Here is an 18,220-nt window from a genome sequence, read left to right on the forward strand (position 1 = left end):
TACAAAAAGGCTTGAGGTCTATGTATCACCAGGCAATGGTGCATAGTAAATCATACTATCACTGCATAGTAAAATCACACCACAATAATAGTACAAAATAGTGCAAATTTGCTACCATCCCACAAAACCCAATCATACAGACCCTGGGTGTTATCAAGTCAATGTCTGGTTCCTATGCATAAATTAATCTACACATGAGTATAACATGTTTCTCTTCCCTGAAGAGGTTAGAAGGAGTAGTTCAAAAGACCACCCTCACTTCTGACACCAGCTACAAGTTGAAGGGTGCCCCCAAACCAGCCTAAGTTCCACAATCTGCCGACAAACTCACAGAACACATTGAGAGCTATTATACTCACAGCTGTAGTTTATTATAAGGACAGGATACAGATGAAAATCAGCCAGGGGAAGACATGCACAGGGCAGAATCCAGGAAGGTTCCCAACATGGAGCTTCTGGATGTCCTTGTCCTGTGTAGTTGTGGAGAGCATTAACTCCTCCTGACAACCATGTGTGACAATGGAGTATAATTAACCAGGACAGCTCCTGGAGCATTGAGTCCAGAATTTGGGGGTGGGTATGAGGGCTCTATCATATGGTCATGATTGACTGTCCATATGGCTGATCTGTCTCCAGCCTTGTTGGTGTGGTTCAAGGGTCTCACCCTAACTCATGTAGTTATGATCTGGCTGGCCCAATTCCTCCAAACAGGCGTTCCCATCAGGCATGATATTCCAAGGGCTTAGAGATCAACTCCCAGAAGCAAAGGGCAGACCTGTCTTTGGGTGAGGTGATACTGTACTATAAACTCCCCCATTTTCCTCTTACTGGCTTGTGCTCTTGCTCTCAGGAGCCTAGAGGGAGCCTGGGCCTCTCCCTCAGAAGCAGCAGCCTAGCCCATCATTACTCCTCAGGCTTGCCCGGCACTGTGCCTGCCACCAAGCCATTGCTCCTCCAGCAATTCTAAATATCATAGTGATAACAGAAGCCCACACTGTGGACATGAAAACACAAATAATCACCCTGATGGCTGTACTTGATTTTCCTCTAATAAAACACTGAGGTACTGGCATTGATTAAGATAGGCATTAATGATCACCTCATGGCTGCTGTTTGCTTTTTACATCTGGACAAAAATTCCTCTGCAGTAAGAAATGAGTTTGTCCCCTCTAAGACTCTCATCAAAAACTTGCTTTTCCTTAGTTTTTTAATTCTTGAAATATCAGGGGCGCCTGGGTGGCTCAGTCGGTTAAGTGTCTGACTTCAGCTCAGGTCACGATCTCGCGGTCCGTGAGTTCAAGCCCCGCGTCGGGCTCTGGGCTGATGGCTCAGAGCTTGGAGCCTGCTTCCGATTCAGTGTCTCCCTCTCTCTCTGCCCCTCCCCCGTTCATGCTCTGTCTCTCTCTGTCTCAAAAATAAATAAAAACGTTAAAAAAAATTTTTTTTAATTCTTGAAATATCAGATACTCTAAAAGCAGCAACTCTTCCTTTTCCAAAGTTACTTCAGCTGTTTACATGTCTATCTCCCTTACCGTGTGGTGGATTTTTCCAGAGCAGGGGCTCTGTTTTGGGATTCTGCCTCCTGACACCCTCCCTGGCACATAATAGGTACTCAGTATCTGAGCAATAAACCAACACATGTTTAAAGCAGTATTTTTTTTTTTAATTTTTTTTCAACGTTTATTTATTTTTGGGACAGAGAGAGACAGAGCATGAACGGGGGAGGGGCAGAGAGAGAGGGAGACACAGAATCGGAAACAGGCTCCAGGCTCCGAGCCATCAGCCCAGAGCCCGACGCGGGGCTCGAACTCACGGACCGCGAGAGCGTGACTTGGCTGAAGTCGGACGCTTAACCGACTGCGCCACCCAGGCGCCCCATAAAGCAGTATTAATACAGTGGTTTAACAAGGGTATACGTTCTTGGCATAAAAATTATTAAGTATAAAAAGTAAATAGAAAAATGTGTATCATATGATTGCACTATATATACAAAAACTATTGAGAAGAGACATTTGGGGGGTGCCTCTGAGGTGTTGATGTTTTATTTCTTTTTTTTTTTTTTTTTCAACGTTTTTTATTTATTTTTGGGACAGAGAGAGACAGAGCATGAACGGGGGAGGGGCAGAGAGAGAGGGAGACACAGAATCGGAAACAGGCTCCAGGCTCCAAGCCATCAGCCCAGAGCCCGACGCGGGGCTCGAACTCACGGACCGCGAGATTGTGACCTGGCTGAAGTCGGATGCTTAACCGACTGCGCCACCCAGGCGCCCCGATGTTTTATTTCTTGATTTGAATGGTGGTTACATTGGAGTATTCACTTTGTGACAATTCATTACACTTTAAAATTACAATATGCTTACCTTTGTGTGTGTATTATACTTTAATTAGTAAGTTTACTTAAAAATAGGGGCACCTGAGTGGCTCAGTCGGTTAAGCGTCCAACTCTTGGTTTCAGCTCAGGTCATGATCTCACAGTTCATGAGTTCAAGCCCCTCATTGGGCTCTGTGCTGACAGTTTGGGGCCTGCTTGGGATTCTCTCTCTCCCTCTCTCTCTGACCCTCCCCTGCGCGCTCTCTCTCTCTCTCTCTCAAAATAAATGAATAAACTTAAAAAAAAAGTTTACTTAAAAATAAAAAAAAAAATAAAGGAGTATTAATAAACAGTACTTTTAGTTTTGAAATGCAAAAAGTTACCAGTCTACAAATAACCATTTGGGTAGTAAGAAGATAAATAATATATATTTATATTTTCATATACATGCATCAAATACAACTGGAGGGATATACAAATGATAAGTGTGTTTACCTATGGGGAACAGAACTGGGTAGCTTGGGGGCAGGGCTGAAAAGAACACTTCCAACTCTATACCCTCTTATGCTCTTTTGATTTTTGAACCATGAGAGTGTGTTATAAATTCCAAACAACTTAATTAAAAAAAAAATTCTGGAAACAGGGCAATGATTTATAAATTCTTTATTTTGGCTAATACTGACTGCCTTCATTACTACCGCAGACTTATTATAGCAGAGAGGAATTATTCACTAGATATTCTGTTGTTATCAAACACTAAACATTAGGAAAAGATTGGAGGGCATTTAGAATGGGATAAGGAAAGGAGAAAAGAAGCTCAGAGGAGAACATGAGGTCCTGCCCGTCCTTGGTATTCAGGAAATGAGTAACCACATCAGATCTAACTTAAATGTCAGCCTCTTCAAAAAGGTTTTCAGAAAAAGGTCACTTAACAATTATTCACTGGACAAAAAAAAAAAAAAAAAAAAAAAAAAATCACTGATTCTAAAAGAGATCTTGACATGAAAGACCCAACTGAAGAACAATCATACATAGCACCATGACAGAGCTGGGATCGCAGTGGCCCAGCATCAGTGAAGATGCTATTGTGGAGACAGCAATCTCTAGGGACTAGCTCGCACTCACAGATGGGTGTGATGTCTTAGGGCATAAAGATGTTGTAGACGGTTCTCACGTAGATGTCATCTGGAGGAGGCTTCTTCTTGCTGCCAGGTTCAAGGAATTTCTTAATTGTAGGGATATTACTGATTTTCACTGTGAACTCCTGAAAAAGGAAAACACAATAATTCAAGGTTAACAGCAAAGGTAATAAGTTACTATGAAAATACAGTTGTGCAAAATGGCCCATGAAAGTTTTTGCAATACATATTTGTTACAGGAACCCAAGCAGAAGTGTTGGTGTGACTATTTACAATCTCTGCCCACAATGGCTGGGATCTATCCAGGCTTTATTCATGCAAACTCACAGCTCAGACCAAAATGTGAATTCTTTTCAGACATAGAAAAATAAAAGATACTTAGATTAGGATTATAATGCTTGCCTAAAGAGAAAAAAGGAAGGAAAAATCAGTACCTTAAATATACTATTCCACTCAGAGAAAATGCATGAGTCATTTGAATAAAAGTATTTAAAAAAGTCATCATATGGCACAACTGAAATTCAGCTTCCTTGGACTTGTTTTACTCCTATTAGCAAATGGATCCTCTTTATGGCTATGAATGGGAGACGGACAGTAGCATTTTTTACGGCCTGGGGTTCAGACCCCAGATACCAGATATTTATGGAAATCATATTTTCCATTCATACAGTCAAATTTTACCAATTCTCAGTAATTGAGAAGAAAAGTCTATTCGATCTAATAAAAATTTTGAACCATATGAAGAAGTGTATATCTATCATATATAATTATTCTAATAAAATTTTTCAGAGGTCATTTATTCAAAAAGTTACTATTTACTAAAAGTCAATAATATACAAAGCATAGCCTTAAGCATGCACACAGAGATACAGAAACATACATACATATTTCACTATTAACAAAAGCTAATAATTATGTCAATTAAAGCTATGCAAATGACAATTTTCTCTTTTTATTACTTATTTTAACTCTTTATATCATCTAATTTCAAATACTATACTAACATTTGGAAACTTGTTCTATAGGATTATCATTTAAAGATTTACCTGAGATTCATATTTGTCACATATAATAAAACTTTTGTGACATCTGACTTTTATGCCCTTTAACCAATGCAGGAATGATCCTCATTTCAACTTAGATCTGGTGTTAGATTCTGAAGTCCTTTAATACCAAGGGGTCCCTGGGTGACTCAGTCAGTTAAGTGTCTGACTTTAGCTCAGGTCTGGAGCCTGCTTCAGATTCTGTGTCTCCCTTTCTCTCTGTCCCTCCCCTGCTCATGCTTGGTCCCTCTCTCTCTCTCAAAAAATAAAATAAACATAAAAAAAAGTGTTTTAATATTGATGCCCAATCTCATCAGAGATTAAAATTGTATTTAAGTGCAGCTGCTATGGAAAACAGTAAGGAGGTTCCTCAAAAAATTAAAAATAAAAATACCATACAATCCAGTAATTCCACTACTGAGTATTTATGCAAAGAAAATGAAAACACTAATTTGAAAAGATATATGCACCCCTGTGCTTATTGTGCTATTATTTATAATAGCCAGATTATGGAAACAACCTAAGTGTCCACCCATAGATGAATGGATAAGGAAGATGTGGATATATAAGATATGTATTTATATATACAATGGAACACTACTTGGCCATAAAAAGAATGAAATTCTGCCATTTGTGACAGCATGGATGGATCTAGAAGGTATTATGCCCAGTGAAATAAGTCAGAAAAAGACAAGTATCATAGGATTTTTCTTATATGTGGGATCTAAAAAACGAAACAAGCAACAGAAACAGACACATAAATAGAGAACAAACTGACAGTTGCCAGAAGGAAGGTGGTGGGGTGGGGGCGGGATAGACAAAACGGATGGAGTGGGAGATAAAGGCTTCTAGTTATGGAATTAATAAATCATGGGAATGAAAGGTACAACACAGACAATATAGTCTATGACACTGTAATAGCGTTGTATGGGGACAAATGGTAGCTACACTTGTCATGAGCATAGCATGATGTGTGGAGCTGCTGGGTCACGGTGTTGAAACTAACATGGCATTGTGTGTTAACTATCCTTCAATATGGAAAAAAAACACCTTGACCCACGTTTCAAAAAATTACATTTACACAGATGTACCTGGGGTTTAAAAATAAGTCGTTAGTGTCATGGATGGAAAATGCCAACAGGTCCCTGAGTTATTTCAGGGACCTACTGGTATGAAAGTCAGGTTAAAGAATGTTCACCCCTGTGTCTACAAGAGGAAATGAACAGGCAGCTAAACAATATAATGGCTACTGCCTTGTTGAAGACTTCTATTCTTCTTTTCCAGGTGTATGTATTTAACTAGTGGTTGTTGTCCTCATAAGTATATCAAAGTGTATTTCCTAGGCTTGGAAAAATTATTATCATTTTTTAAGAAGCATTGGAGATTTTGGAGATCTAGTGTATTTCTCTTGACTTTTGGTAACTTAGTCAAATATGTGCCCATTTGGGTATATAAGGGATTGGCAACCTTTTCCTATAAAGGACCAGTTAGTAAATATTTTAGGTTTTGCAAGCCATATGGTCTCTATCAGAACTACTGAACTCTTGTGGTAGCACAAAAGCAGCTGTAAACAATGTGTGCATGAATGAGCCATGGCTTTGTGAAATTCAAACTTTACATAATTTCATGTGTCATGAAATATTATTCTTCTGATGTTTTTTTTCAACCACTTAAATATGTAAAAATTGGGGTATCTGGCTGGTTCAGTTGGAGGAGAGTGTGACTCTTGATCTTGGGGTCATGAGTTCAAGCCCCATGTTGGGTGTAGAGATTTCTTAAAAGTAAATAAAACTTAAAAAAAAAAATGTAAAAACCATTCTTAGCTCAGGGACCATACACAAACAGGTGGCAGGGTTGATTTGACCCGGAGGCTGCAGTTTGCCAAACCCCCATATAGAGGAAACCCACTGGACCTGGAGATAAAAAGCTAAGGTCCTAGACAGAACTGAGGCTCACTAACTAGGCCATCTTGGCTGCTGACTTCTTGACCTTGGGTCTCTATTTCCTCGTATCTACACCAAAGGTTCTGGATGAGATTAGTTGTTTAAAGCCCTTTTCTGCTTTGAAGTTCCATGATCAGTCTTACCAGAATAATACTGAGGAATAAGTGGAGACACACACAAGTCTCTCCTTGGATTTTCCAAGAAGGGGAATGTATGGTGGGAACTCTCTGGAGTGATATTCAGCGAGCCTCTTACTTGTTTTCAGAACTCAGGCTGGGACATTTCCAATGCAAGAGCACCTATTTCTGAAAATCGGGAGCCACATCCTGACAAGGAGACTGTTTTTGGTGTTGACCCTGAAGCCCTCCTGTCAGTATATATACAGCACGGACAGATGAGGAACGCCTCATCCCTGAGATTACCCCTAAGGCAAGTTTGTTAGCAAACTGTGTATGCGATTTTTTTTCAAGAGCATAGTTATGGGACAAAACTTAGGTAAAACTGCTTTCACAGATACGTTATCTTTCAGCTTGTAAGATCTGGGAACCAGAAAAACCATTTCAAGTTTCTACTTTCATTTCATTTTACTAACTAGAATCTAAAAAAGGACACATGCACCCCTAGCCAACCAACTAACAGACATTGAAGGAAGGAAGGTCTAAGAGATCTGAACCAATCTTCTAAAACATGGTTTTATTTACCTGGAGGTGAGGAAATGCAGACAGGATATTGGGGATTTTCTCTTCTAGAGCCAAAATGGTTTGGAGTAGAATCACGTCCGCAAGGCTCAGCTGGTTACCAACAAGAAACCTTTGCCCATGATCCCTTAAAACCTGCAGGATATAAATGTTTTGCATTGCTAACAATTCTTTACACAGAGAAACTGATGAAACTATTGAATCAGTGCAGTATCTCTGCATATAAGTAATATCAAGAGGAGGATCCCTATATCAGAGAGAGAGAACACACAAAGGGTGTAGACACAGAAGTACCATTAAATACCTGCTTTATATCAAACACTGAAAAGGGGAAGAAAATCTGAACTCTAGATTTAGCATCCAGTGCTTTAAAAGGACACATCTATTCCAAAATGTATCCTACAGAAATGATTAGAGGTGACAGATGCAGGAGGCTGGGGGATGTCATGTAAGTCAGCAACAGGTCCCCTCCAAGGACTCTAATCTCACTTGCTGACTCCGTATTTCTACAAACATGGGGACCTGCAGTCATCAACTAGACATGACCATAAAAAAAGCAGGTTTCCGAGGTGCCTGGGTAGATTAGTCCCTTAAGTGTCCGACTTTGGCTCAGGTTATGATCTCACAGTTCATGAGTTCGAGCCCCACGTCAGGCTCTGTGTTGACAGCTCAGAGCCTAGAGCCTGCTCTGGATTCTGTTTCTCCCTCTCTCTTTCTCTGCCCCTCCCCTGCTCACAACCTGTCTCTGTCTCTCAAAAATAAACATTGAAAAAAAAAATTTTTTTTTTAAGTTTTTTTTTTTTAATTATTTTTTTTTAACGTTTATGTATTTTTGAGACAGAGAAAGACAGAGCATGAGCAGGGGAGGAGCAGAGAGAGAGGGAGACACAGAATCTGAAACAGGCTCCAGGCTCTGAGCTGTCAGCACAGAGCCCGATGCGGGGCTCGAACTCATGGACTGTGAGATCATGACCTGAGCCGAAGTCAGATGCTTAACCGACCAAGCCACCCAGGTGTCCCAAAAAATTTTTTTAATAAAGCAGGCTTCCTGTCACAACTTCTTTTTTTTTTTTTTTAATTTTTTTTTTCAACGTTTATTTATTTTTGGGACAGAGAGAGACAGAGCATGAACGGGGGAGGGGCAGAGAGAGAGGGAGACACAGAATCGGAAACAGGCTCCAGGCTCTGAGCCATCAGCCCAGAGCCCGACGCGGGGCTCGAACTCACGGACCGCGAGATCGTGACCTGGCTGAAGTCGGACGCTTAACCGACTGCGCCACCCAGGCGCCCCCTGTCACAACTTCTAAGACAGAGAAAACTAAAAGCACAAGGGCTGATCTTGACTCCCGTTGTGAGGGCAACATATCGCTTCAGAGATTCATAGGGATAGATGATGAGGAGGAGGAAGCAGGGAACAGTGGTAAAAAAGGGAGGGATTGGGGCGCCTAGGTGGCTAAGTTGGTTGGGCGACCGACTTCGGCTCAGGTCATGATCTCCAGGTTTGTGAGTTTGAGCCCCGCGTCGGGCTTGGTGCTGACAGCTCGGAGCCTACTTCAGGTTCTGTGACTCCCCCTCTCTCTACCTCTCCCCTGCTCACACTCTGTGTCTCTCTGTCTCTCAGTAATAAATAAAAGTTAAAAAAAAAAAAAGAAAAAAGAAAAGAAAGAAAAGGGGGGATCTCCTTTGTAGTGAACTCTTGGATGCCCATAAGTGAGTATGAATGCATGCAAGGTGTGTTTGGGGGGGGGGGGGTTGGGGGGGGGTGTCAGACAGGGGCTCTACATACAACTCCCAATCAAGTATAGCTACTGGAGCCAGAGTGGGAGAGCACAGTGAATCCAGAATTGCAGTCAGAGGCCAGGGTTCCCAATCCCAGCTCCCCACATTAGGCATGTTGTTCAGTCTCTCTGTGATTCCGTTCCATTATGTGTAAAAAACAATAAAAATTAAAAAAAAATAAAACTAAAAATGTTTAGCTCATGTATGTATTAGGAGCTGACTCAGTCTGGGCCATAGGAATTTAAGAACCAGCAGTGACCTCTCACCAAGGCACCTCTTCCTCCCTTGTCACACCACATTTCTACATTATCATATTTTACATTTGCAAAGTGCCTGTGGGTGAGAGACCATGAAACCAAGTGACCGAAAAACCCAGAGAATACCTCTCCTTCTTAAATCTAATTCTACAAAGACGGCCAGAGATTTGCCAATTCCGTACGTTTACACTCTCTTCTTTTTTTAACAGAAACATTTAAAACAATTGCTCTTAGTTGAGAAAAACAGGAGTCTGAAGCCCAGGAAAGCAGATATATTAACAAGATGAGGAAAATAACAAAACAGGAAGCAAAGAGAGCAAAGGGGAGAAAAATAAAACAATGGTCTTCTCATCATACCAAACTATCAGGTAGGATGTTGGTATACAATGGCCCTTCCCCAAATGTTCATGGGATGAAAGAAGGTAGGAATTAGGCAGTTTCTGCTTTTCTGCATCTTACACAGGGTGGGCACCCGGTGAACAATAATGCGCACATGTGGTGAACCCATGTTTTTTCCAGACTTCCGAGTAACATGGTCCAAGTAGAGCCTGAGGGGCTTCAAGACACCCTGGCTTTGCTCTGACAGCTACTGTCAGCTCTCGGGAATCCCCGAGGTTAGTCCAGCAGGCTCCCCTTTCCACTGCCCAGCGCAGAGCGGGGCGTCAGTGACAGCTCCCTTGTAGTCTGGTCATGCTGTGTTCGTGAGTTGCTCTGCCACCTACCTTTTCAAACACAGGAAAGTATCTAATTATAGCTTTCTGGGCCATGTTAACCACTTCCTTTTGTTGATCATCTGGTTTTAGGAAAGGATGCATGATAATCAGTTCCAGCAGATCTAGCGTCCCCTCCACATACATGTCAATCCTTAAAATAACAACAAAAAAAAAGTTATCTCAGTTTCCCCTTCTTTGAACTCATCGGCTTCCACAACTAAGAATTCAGAGTGCTTTTCTCTTAAGGCTCTGGCAACTTAAGGACCCGGGAGCATTTATCTATACCTGGCTCAAGAGCAAAGATGCAAAGCCAATTTTAGCTGTAATTCAAAAAAATCTGTCACAGATCAGAAAGCAAATAGCCATGACATCCCCCTCTCCAGGGACCCTAATTGTCTATCCTTACTCCAGAACCCACGCTTGGTGTGGGTGGAATTTCACATTTATAAAAACAGTGGCTATCATTTATGGAATGCTTGGTATGTACCAGGCGTGGTGCTAAACACTCCACCCAATATTTCATTGACTCTATTATCCATATTAATTGACTTTCATTATCAGGCATATGATATTAATATATTGTATAGGATACTCGGCAGGACTGTGGAACTCAGCATTTTGCCTTGGATCACGCATCTTAGTAGGTACAACGATCAGGCTTTGAGTTCAAAAATATAATCCAAATTATAATCAAGGTACAGTATTCCTGACCTTGAATGTCATAGCAGCCTCCTGTTCTTAATACTCTGTGATATTAAATTTGCAAGAAAGGTAAAAAGCAATATCAAAGCATTTAAACATGTTGAAACCTGAAACAATCACACCCCAAATAGAGGATCTAGTATCTGAACTCAATTCTTCTCTATTGTTTTGCCCAGACTCTCTGTGCTGATTTTCCAACTGGTTTTTGTTCCCGGTTTACTCTAATGATACAAGACATAAAGGAGGCAGGGCGTGCTGTAGAGACTGCTAATCGGCTGAGGTCTCAGTAAGTGACAATCGAGAACACTTGAGAGGGCCATAGTACAGGGTTCTCTCCTTGAGATCCTTGCCAAACAGGTGGTGCTTCTCTGCTATGTAGTGAAGGATGCTGCGGGTCTGCACCAACTTCATCCCGTCAATTTCAACCATTGGCACTTGCTGGAACAGCAGGTGGTTACCTGAGAATGGAAGCCCAGAGTTAAAACTGATCTCTTCCCTGTCCCCCAACCCCTGAACATGCCCTATTGAATGAAAAGGGACGGTGGGGCCAGAGCCTTGGGAACAGTGGAAAGCTCCCTGATGACAGATGACATCAACTTCATGCAGGGTAGCAGACTGAACTGCCAAAGAAGCCTGAAAACAAGCCCTGTTCAAAACCTTCCCTTTTCATGTTCACACCAGCAAAAGTGCCCAACAGTCATGACAAGGGGCGGGAGAGAATGTGGGGAAGATATTTCTTCAGAGCTGCACTGGCCAACCCAGTCAGTAGTCAGTAGCTGCATGTGTCTAGTTAAACCTACACTTAAACTAATCAAAATTTTGACAAATTTAGAATTCGATTCCTTAAGCATGCTAGACACATTGCAAGTGCTCAGTAGGCACGTATGGCTAGCGGCTATGACACCAGACTGGGAACAGAACATTTCCATCACTGTAGACTGTTCTATCAATTGCACTGCTTTAAACAATCTGATCATAAAACCTACGTCACCGACTGAGACTCCTGTGTACTCACCGGGCTTTCTGTTCCACAGCCACAGACCACGTACTACCAAGTCTGCTGTCATGGATCAAAAACCAACCACTTGCTTTTTTCAACAAAACTGTGTCAAACACTTTCCACATACTAAGCCCTGGGGAGAGATGCAAATGTAGGATACAGCCTAGCCCTCGAGGGGCTCACAGATTGGGGGTACATGAGTGTCTGGGGAAAATGATTACTCAACACATGCCTACTGACATGAGGCCAGTGTCACACAGGAAGAGTGACATTACAGTTGGTCCCTCTCGAGGCAGCCTTCAGTTGGGTCTAGAGACCCTGCTGATGGCTGGGAGGGAGGCTACTTACAGAGTCACTAGGTATTCCTTATGGAGCCTGGGCATAGAGGGAGTGGGGCTGATCAGGAGTTAAAGGTGGGGGGCCTTTCACTGAATTCATTTCTGTTTAGTATTCACTGCAAATATGCGGCCCAGTTTAAATGAGGACTTCTGTTTGCATACTCAAGCAGGCACTGATGGCTCAGATAATTTGGAGCTAGGTGGGGAAGATGAAGAAGGAAGGTATGAAGGAGAGGAAAAAAAGCGGGAAAAGAGGGGGGCAGAGAGAGGAGAAAGGGATGGAGAAAGGCTGTTCACCTGATGGTTCACTCCCTTTAGCTCTCAGAGAAGAGCAATTTCAGCTATTTCCCCCCCTGGTGTTAGGATACTGTTGAGAGTTCAGTGTAAGCAGCATCTTTGACCTTCCACATAAATATCAGTTCTTAAAAGAAAAATCAGCATTACCAAACAGTTGTTTCACTTCCATACTCACCATCCTGCAACTTCTGTAACTGTTCTTTTGTTTCTAAGAACTCTTCATCAAACTAAATTAAAAAAAAAAAAAAAGATATCCCCCATGAAGACACATATCATTACAGGATCAGTACTGAAAATACCAAGTTAAACTGTCTCAGAAGCAGAAGGAGCACACTTAGCACCCACATCTTGGTTTCCCTGTATCACTAAAAGAAACCTGGACTCCTGGGAGAAAAGGTTGATGCTAATACATCAGAAAGCAAGGAAGAGCTCAAAGACCAATGAGATATGGCAAAGGCAAAGGCAGGCAGGACCCTACCTGAAGGGGAGTCCTTAGCCAAATTAGGGACAATTCAAGCATCAGACGGGTAATGTCACTTAAGGATCATCACACACGCTAATAAAAAAAATCCTTGTGTCCTTAAGTGATGATATTCAACAAGGCAGAAGGAAAAGCTTTTTTTTTTTTTAACAGAAGAATTAGTGCTAATGATACAATTAGAAAATCACCAATTTGTAACCTACAATATAACAACTGATTCTGAAAAGGATCAAAATGGATGCTGAAATCACTGCCTTTCGGGGAACAGAATATTCAAACAACCTTAAAGTATCAGCCCACAAGTTAATTATGACAAAGAAAAAAGCATCTTTGTGGTGGAAAGATTGGGAGATCACACCATCTATCTAACCAAGTGGTCAAACTTAGCTCCCCATTGGGGGACACTGAGACATTGTGTGCTTCCTGCCGTGACAGTGAGAAGGGCACAATAACACTGTAAAAAATACTGCCAGATCTAACTGCAAGGTGAAAATCAGGCAAATCCAGGACGCAGGGTATTCTGTAACAAAAATGGCTGAGACTCTTTCAAACCTACAGAAAACTTGTTTCCTTTTGTTTTGCCTGAGCATGCAACATCTGAGAACAGGTTCGAGGGATCCGCCTCTGCCATTCCCACTCTGCAGTCTTTACCACTTACCTGGCTCTCTTTTCCTAGACTAACTTTCACTTCCCAACTGAAAGTGTGAGCTCCATTCTCCAAGGACAAATCTTTATTTAAGAGATTGGACTTTAGCTAGGTAGCCCTCCTGTGATAATTCTTCTAGATGGAATTTGGTTACCAAGTTGTGTGGGAGTTCACGAGTCAGTTTCTCCTTTATACATTTCTTTGCAGTTTCCCTCCACACTGGCTGGAAGGTGGGTTCGGGACCTGCTGGGCTAATTCCTCTACCTCACCTGCCTGCCCACTGCAACTGGTCTAGGGGAGGTAGGTTATGTGACCCACTTTCTTTTTTGTAGAACTTACTTAGGGTTGGTTTTCTACTGCTGTCACCAAGAATCTTGACTCATACATAGGAGAGTAGGAGGCATGAGGTAGAATGAGGATTGGAAAGAGAGAAGATTTGGGAAAAGATTATATTAAAGGTACAAATAAGATAACTATTGCAAACCTATTCAATAAGACAGAACGGCAAACTCAGAAGCATGCAGGGAAAAGGTAGGTGACATCAATAAGCCAACCAGGTTCAGGTCACAGGACCAAGAATTTTTTTCACTATCTTCTTAACATAATTAGAAAACATATCCTGAGACAATGGGGGAATAATGGGGACTGTGATGAACTAGAAAGGACCATCTATGGTGGCAGTCCTTCCTTACTTAGACTTAGTAATTACTTGCCCTCTGAAAATGAGGGTCCAGTATCAATCAGATCTTCAAATTTCTCAAGAGAAGTCAGAAGTCAGAATTTGCAAATAAAAGTGATATCAACTCACTTAGAAAACTGTAAAACACTGTATGGTGAGTTATAATGATATGCAAAGAAACCAAAACTAAAACCAACCAAACAACACAAAACCTCAAACCCCAAAACCCTCATGTATCATCTTTGGAGGTTACTACGGTAATGCCTAATTATTCTGAAAATCGATTAAGAGACTACATCAAGCATTTACCTTACTCTTCCCATATGAGCTGTAGTTCAAAGTAATTAAATAGTTAAGTGAAAAACTACTCTTCAGAAAAGAAACACAGTTAATAAATTCAGATAAAATGATAGACAGAAATAGAAAAGGCACCATTTTGTTATCCCTAACAATGGTGATGAAAATAGCTGCTAAAACCACTAGTTGAGAAGGTGAGGGAGGAAACTTTATGCATGGATCCAGCCTGACATCACTGGAAAGCAATGATCAAGCCGGCGTTGCTGAAAAGGAGACAGTCAAACATCATGCATCCCTTGATGTCGTATAATAAAAATATGCACCCAGTATCCCTGTGATGGAGTCTGGTAGGAAAAAAAAAAAAAAAGATTTAGAGATAGAAAGGAAAAAAGGAGCCTGGATTTGATCATATCTCTGGGTCTAACTAGTTTACAGGAAACATAAAGAATAAAAGAATATGTTGAAATGAGGGTAAGTCAGTCAAATCCAGAATGGGGGAAATTCTACAGGGTAGTTTCTTCCACAAATAAATGGCACTAAAAACAGATGCAGACACTTAGCACTCAGCTGTTGGTTGCTAATACCATTTGCTAATAAAAGGGACCAGGGCTCCTTGGAAGAATACCAATTTCTAAGGCCAGGGCAAGGAAAATACAAGATGAGCCTGAAGCATCTTGTAGTGTCAGAAAGTAAGAAAGAGCTAAAGGGAAAAAAAGAAAAGGGAGGATGAAGTCATGTGCACAGGTGTGACGCAGGAGCCAATGTGAAAGAGCTAATGGCCAAAGTGGGACAATTTGAGCAAGAAAACATTATTGGATTATAACCCAAAGCACAAAATAAATACTAAAGTCCACACTGATAAAAATAAATGATTGAATAGATAAATGGACAAGAAAAAACCCAAATCTCCCTTATGTAAGAATTCTAAACACAGATGTCGCCCCCTCCAGGAGGTAGAGTTTAATTCCCATCCTTTTAAGCGTGGGCTGAACTTAATGACTCGTTTCCAAAAAATAAAGGGAACAAATCCTTTTACAATGAAGAAACCTGGCAGACACCGTCTTAGCCAAATGACCAAGGTTAACAGCACCAGTGATATACTCATGTTAATATCAGCCCTAATAGGATACAATGAGAAAGGCACTTGTCCTCTGTGCTATTCTTCCCCAAAACCCCAAACCCCAGTCCAATTATGAGAAAACTTCAAACAAACCTAAACTATGGAGAATTCTACAAAACACCTGACCAATACTTTTCAAAACTGTCAAGGTCGTGAAATAAAAGACAGACTGAAAAACTGTCACAGGTTGAGACTAAGGAAACGTAGTGACTAAGTATAATGTGGGATCCTGGAAGAGTAAAGGACATTATTGGCAAAACTAATTAAATTCAAATAGTCTGTAGTTTAGTCATGCACCAATGTTAATTTCTTAGTTTTGACATGATTATGTAAGATGATATCATCAGGAGGGACTGAGTGGCTGTTATGGAACACTGTGCACTGTCTTCATAACTTTGCTATAAATTTAAAATTATTCCCAAGTATAAAGTTTATTTTTAAAAAATGCAGAGGAAATTGTTACAGATTTAAAAAATCCTGAAAGAAACCTAAGCAAATGCGATGTGTGGGCATGATATAGATCCAGACTGGAATAAACTTACTATAAAAAGACCTGTTTGAGGTAATCAGACTGTTAAGATATTAGTAAAGAACTGCTAATTTTGTTGGGTGATATTATGGTATTGTATTAAAATCCTTACCTTTTAGAGATAAAAACTACAATACTCCCACAAAACAAATGGAGGAGATGGATGAAACAAGATTAGCACAAAGCAAATGACAATTGAAAATGGGTGAGGGAAATTTATGCCAATGGTTTCCCAACCTTTGTAACCCACTAGAACATTTCCATGAATAAGAAACTAAAAGAATACAACAAAAAGACAAAACCACTGTGGGCCAAAGCCTACACATATGCAGAGGAAGGCTGCCAGTTAGAAGCCATTGAAGAGGAAATGTACCTATAGCTTGTATAATTAAGAAAAGTTGTTAACTGGCAAATTTCAGGTTCATTCCTCTTCTCCTTATTAATACTTCTTGGTGGTAGATCAGAAGCCAATGATTAAGTAAAAGTGGAAAGTAAAACAGATTTCCATTAACCACATTCCATTTATAAAGAAAAACCCCTTTTGACTCAACCAAGGAATCTTCTGACTCAACCAAGCATGTCTGTGTTGGGTGGGGGAGAGGGCTAGAACAGGACTCCGCCATTTATGTTTTCCTCAAAAGTCTCAAAGTTGTACGACAAATCTGTGAAGAAACAGCATAGAGGGTACCTCGACTCCAGCGGCAGCTAAAACCCATCTTACGGACTCCATCCGGCCTCTTCCGTTGGGATAGTGGAGCTTGGGCTTTGCTGCCATGATGGCCTTTCAGAAAAGGTTTCTGAAAAAAACAAATACGCAGCTCCTCGCACACCAGCAGTCTTATTTCTCTTATTTCGAGTCTTCAACCCCGGTGCTCACGGGCTAAATGAATATTCAGGATTTTGGCAAAGGAAGTCGGTTTTGCTTTTTGTTTTCGTTTTTTTTTTTTCCTTTATGACTGCGTTTTCGCTCACTCAATGAAAACATACCACCATTTTCAAATATTAAAAGAAACAACCACTTGGCTTCCATACCATTTCTATTTATGATCTTTTTTTCTGGATCTTGGGAAGCTGGGGCCATTTGTTGTAAAGACATCCTAGCCAGCAGTACGGTACTTCACCGATTCAGAACATCATACACTTTGACCTTAAAAATCTTAAATTTCTCAAATTCGGTCTGGTGAGGCAAGGTGCGGAGGGCCGCGGAGAATTAATTATGCACTCTTTGGAACCCTTGCAAGAATTCATGTTTTCACATGCATCGTCATATGTGATTATTACAGCTATTGAGAGATGGGCCGGCCGAGCATTACTATTGTCTGCAAAATGTGCGTCTGTCGTCCAGCCTGCGGTAGCTTCCCCCGGGTCCCGCACGTCCCCCGCCACAGCTGGGAGGTGAGCCTCGGGCCTCGGGAATGCGCCCAGGCCACGGACTCGACCACCCGAGACTAGACTCCTAGTCTACTAGGACTGGGCTACTCCGGTCCCCGCTCAGCCCAAAGCTAGACCACGAGCTAGCCTTCCACGGAAACCAGTGGGTTCGGATTCCGCAGAGCGGGTTAATAAAAATACGCACGCTGAGCCAAGAATGACTCCAGCCCCAGCCAAGAGGGCCACGTCTGCCCAGAAGGAGGCGGAGGCGCCAAAGGACGGGTGGGAGGGAGATGAGAAGGACTGAATGGGTGCTGGGAGAGAGTTGGGACGCACGGTGGAGGAAGAGACTCGGGGCCAGGGAGTGGAGGGCGAAGGGGATGGGCGGGTGGGAGCGGCAGGGGGAGACAGACCTGGAGACCGCTAGAAGCACCCGGAGCCTCACAAAGCGCTCGGCCAGCTGTCTGCAGCGAGGCGGGACCAGCTGGCCGCGAGCTGGCGCTCCGGTGGGCGAGGCTGGGAAGTCTCACCAATAGAGACGGCAGTGTTTAGCATGCTCCACCCATCTGCAAGGCATTCTGGATAATATGAAAATAGTCCAAATTCGAGCCAGTTAGCGCCAATTTTAGCGTTTTGAGGAATTAGGTAGACTTTAAGGTGTTAGTTAGATTAGGACTTTAGTTAAAAAATCCTTTTAGAGGCCCAGTACCATTAGAATGACTCGGCCTATGCGTAAAGTTAAAAATCTCTTTAGGTTTATATAGCTCGTGCGCGCCCCTAGCGCTTCGGATGTGAGGGCGATCTGGCTGCGACATCTGTCACCCCATTGATCGCCAGGGTTGATTCGGCTGATCTGGCTGGCTAGGCGGGTGTCCCC

At 41.9% G+C, this 18,220-nt stretch overlaps 1 protein-coding gene across 1 annotated transcript; it reads right to left on the reverse strand.

Moving 5' to 3' along the window:
- Positions 1 to 2,957: 2,957 nt before the first annotated feature.
- GSTA4 (glutathione S-transferase alpha 4) lies at positions 2,958 to 17,887 on the reverse strand. Its single transcript, XM_086707069.1, has 7 exons — positions 17,757 to 17,887; positions 16,661 to 16,769; positions 12,396 to 12,447; positions 10,911 to 11,043; positions 9,893 to 10,034; positions 7,138 to 7,269; positions 2,958 to 3,575 (listed from the first exon to the last, which is right to left on the reverse strand). The coding sequence occupies exons 2-7, from the start codon at positions 16,745 to 16,747 to the stop codon at positions 3,453 to 3,455; spliced, it is 669 nt and encodes a 222-aa protein (XP_086563195.1). The 5' UTR covers positions 16,748 to 16,769; positions 17,757 to 17,887; the 3' UTR covers positions 2,958 to 3,452.
- Between the last annotated feature and the right edge of the window lie 333 nt (positions 17,888 to 18,220).

The sequence above is a fragment of the Puma concolor genome, chromosome B2, assembly GCF_028749965.1.
Source record: "Puma concolor isolate L17-30 chromosome B2, mPumCon1.1.hap2, whole genome shotgun sequence".
NCBI classification, from domain to species: Eukaryota; Metazoa; Chordata; class Mammalia; order Carnivora; family Felidae; genus Puma; species Puma concolor.

Excerpts from the sequence above, each read along its gene's own strand:
- GSTA4 (XM_086707069.1), bottom strand. The coding sequence starts at position 16,747 with ATGGCAGCAAAGCCCAAGCTCCACTATCCCAACGGAAGAGGCCGGATG. Across the intron at positions 10,035-10,910 it reads GATCTCAAGGAGAGAACCCT|GATTGACATGTATGTGGAGG; the intron begins GTACTATGGCCC and ends TGTTATTTTAAG. Across the intron at positions 7,270-9,892 it reads ACTTTCCTGTGTTTGAAAAG|GTTTTAAGGGATCATGGGCA; the intron begins GTAGGTGGCAGA and ends TATATCCTGCAG.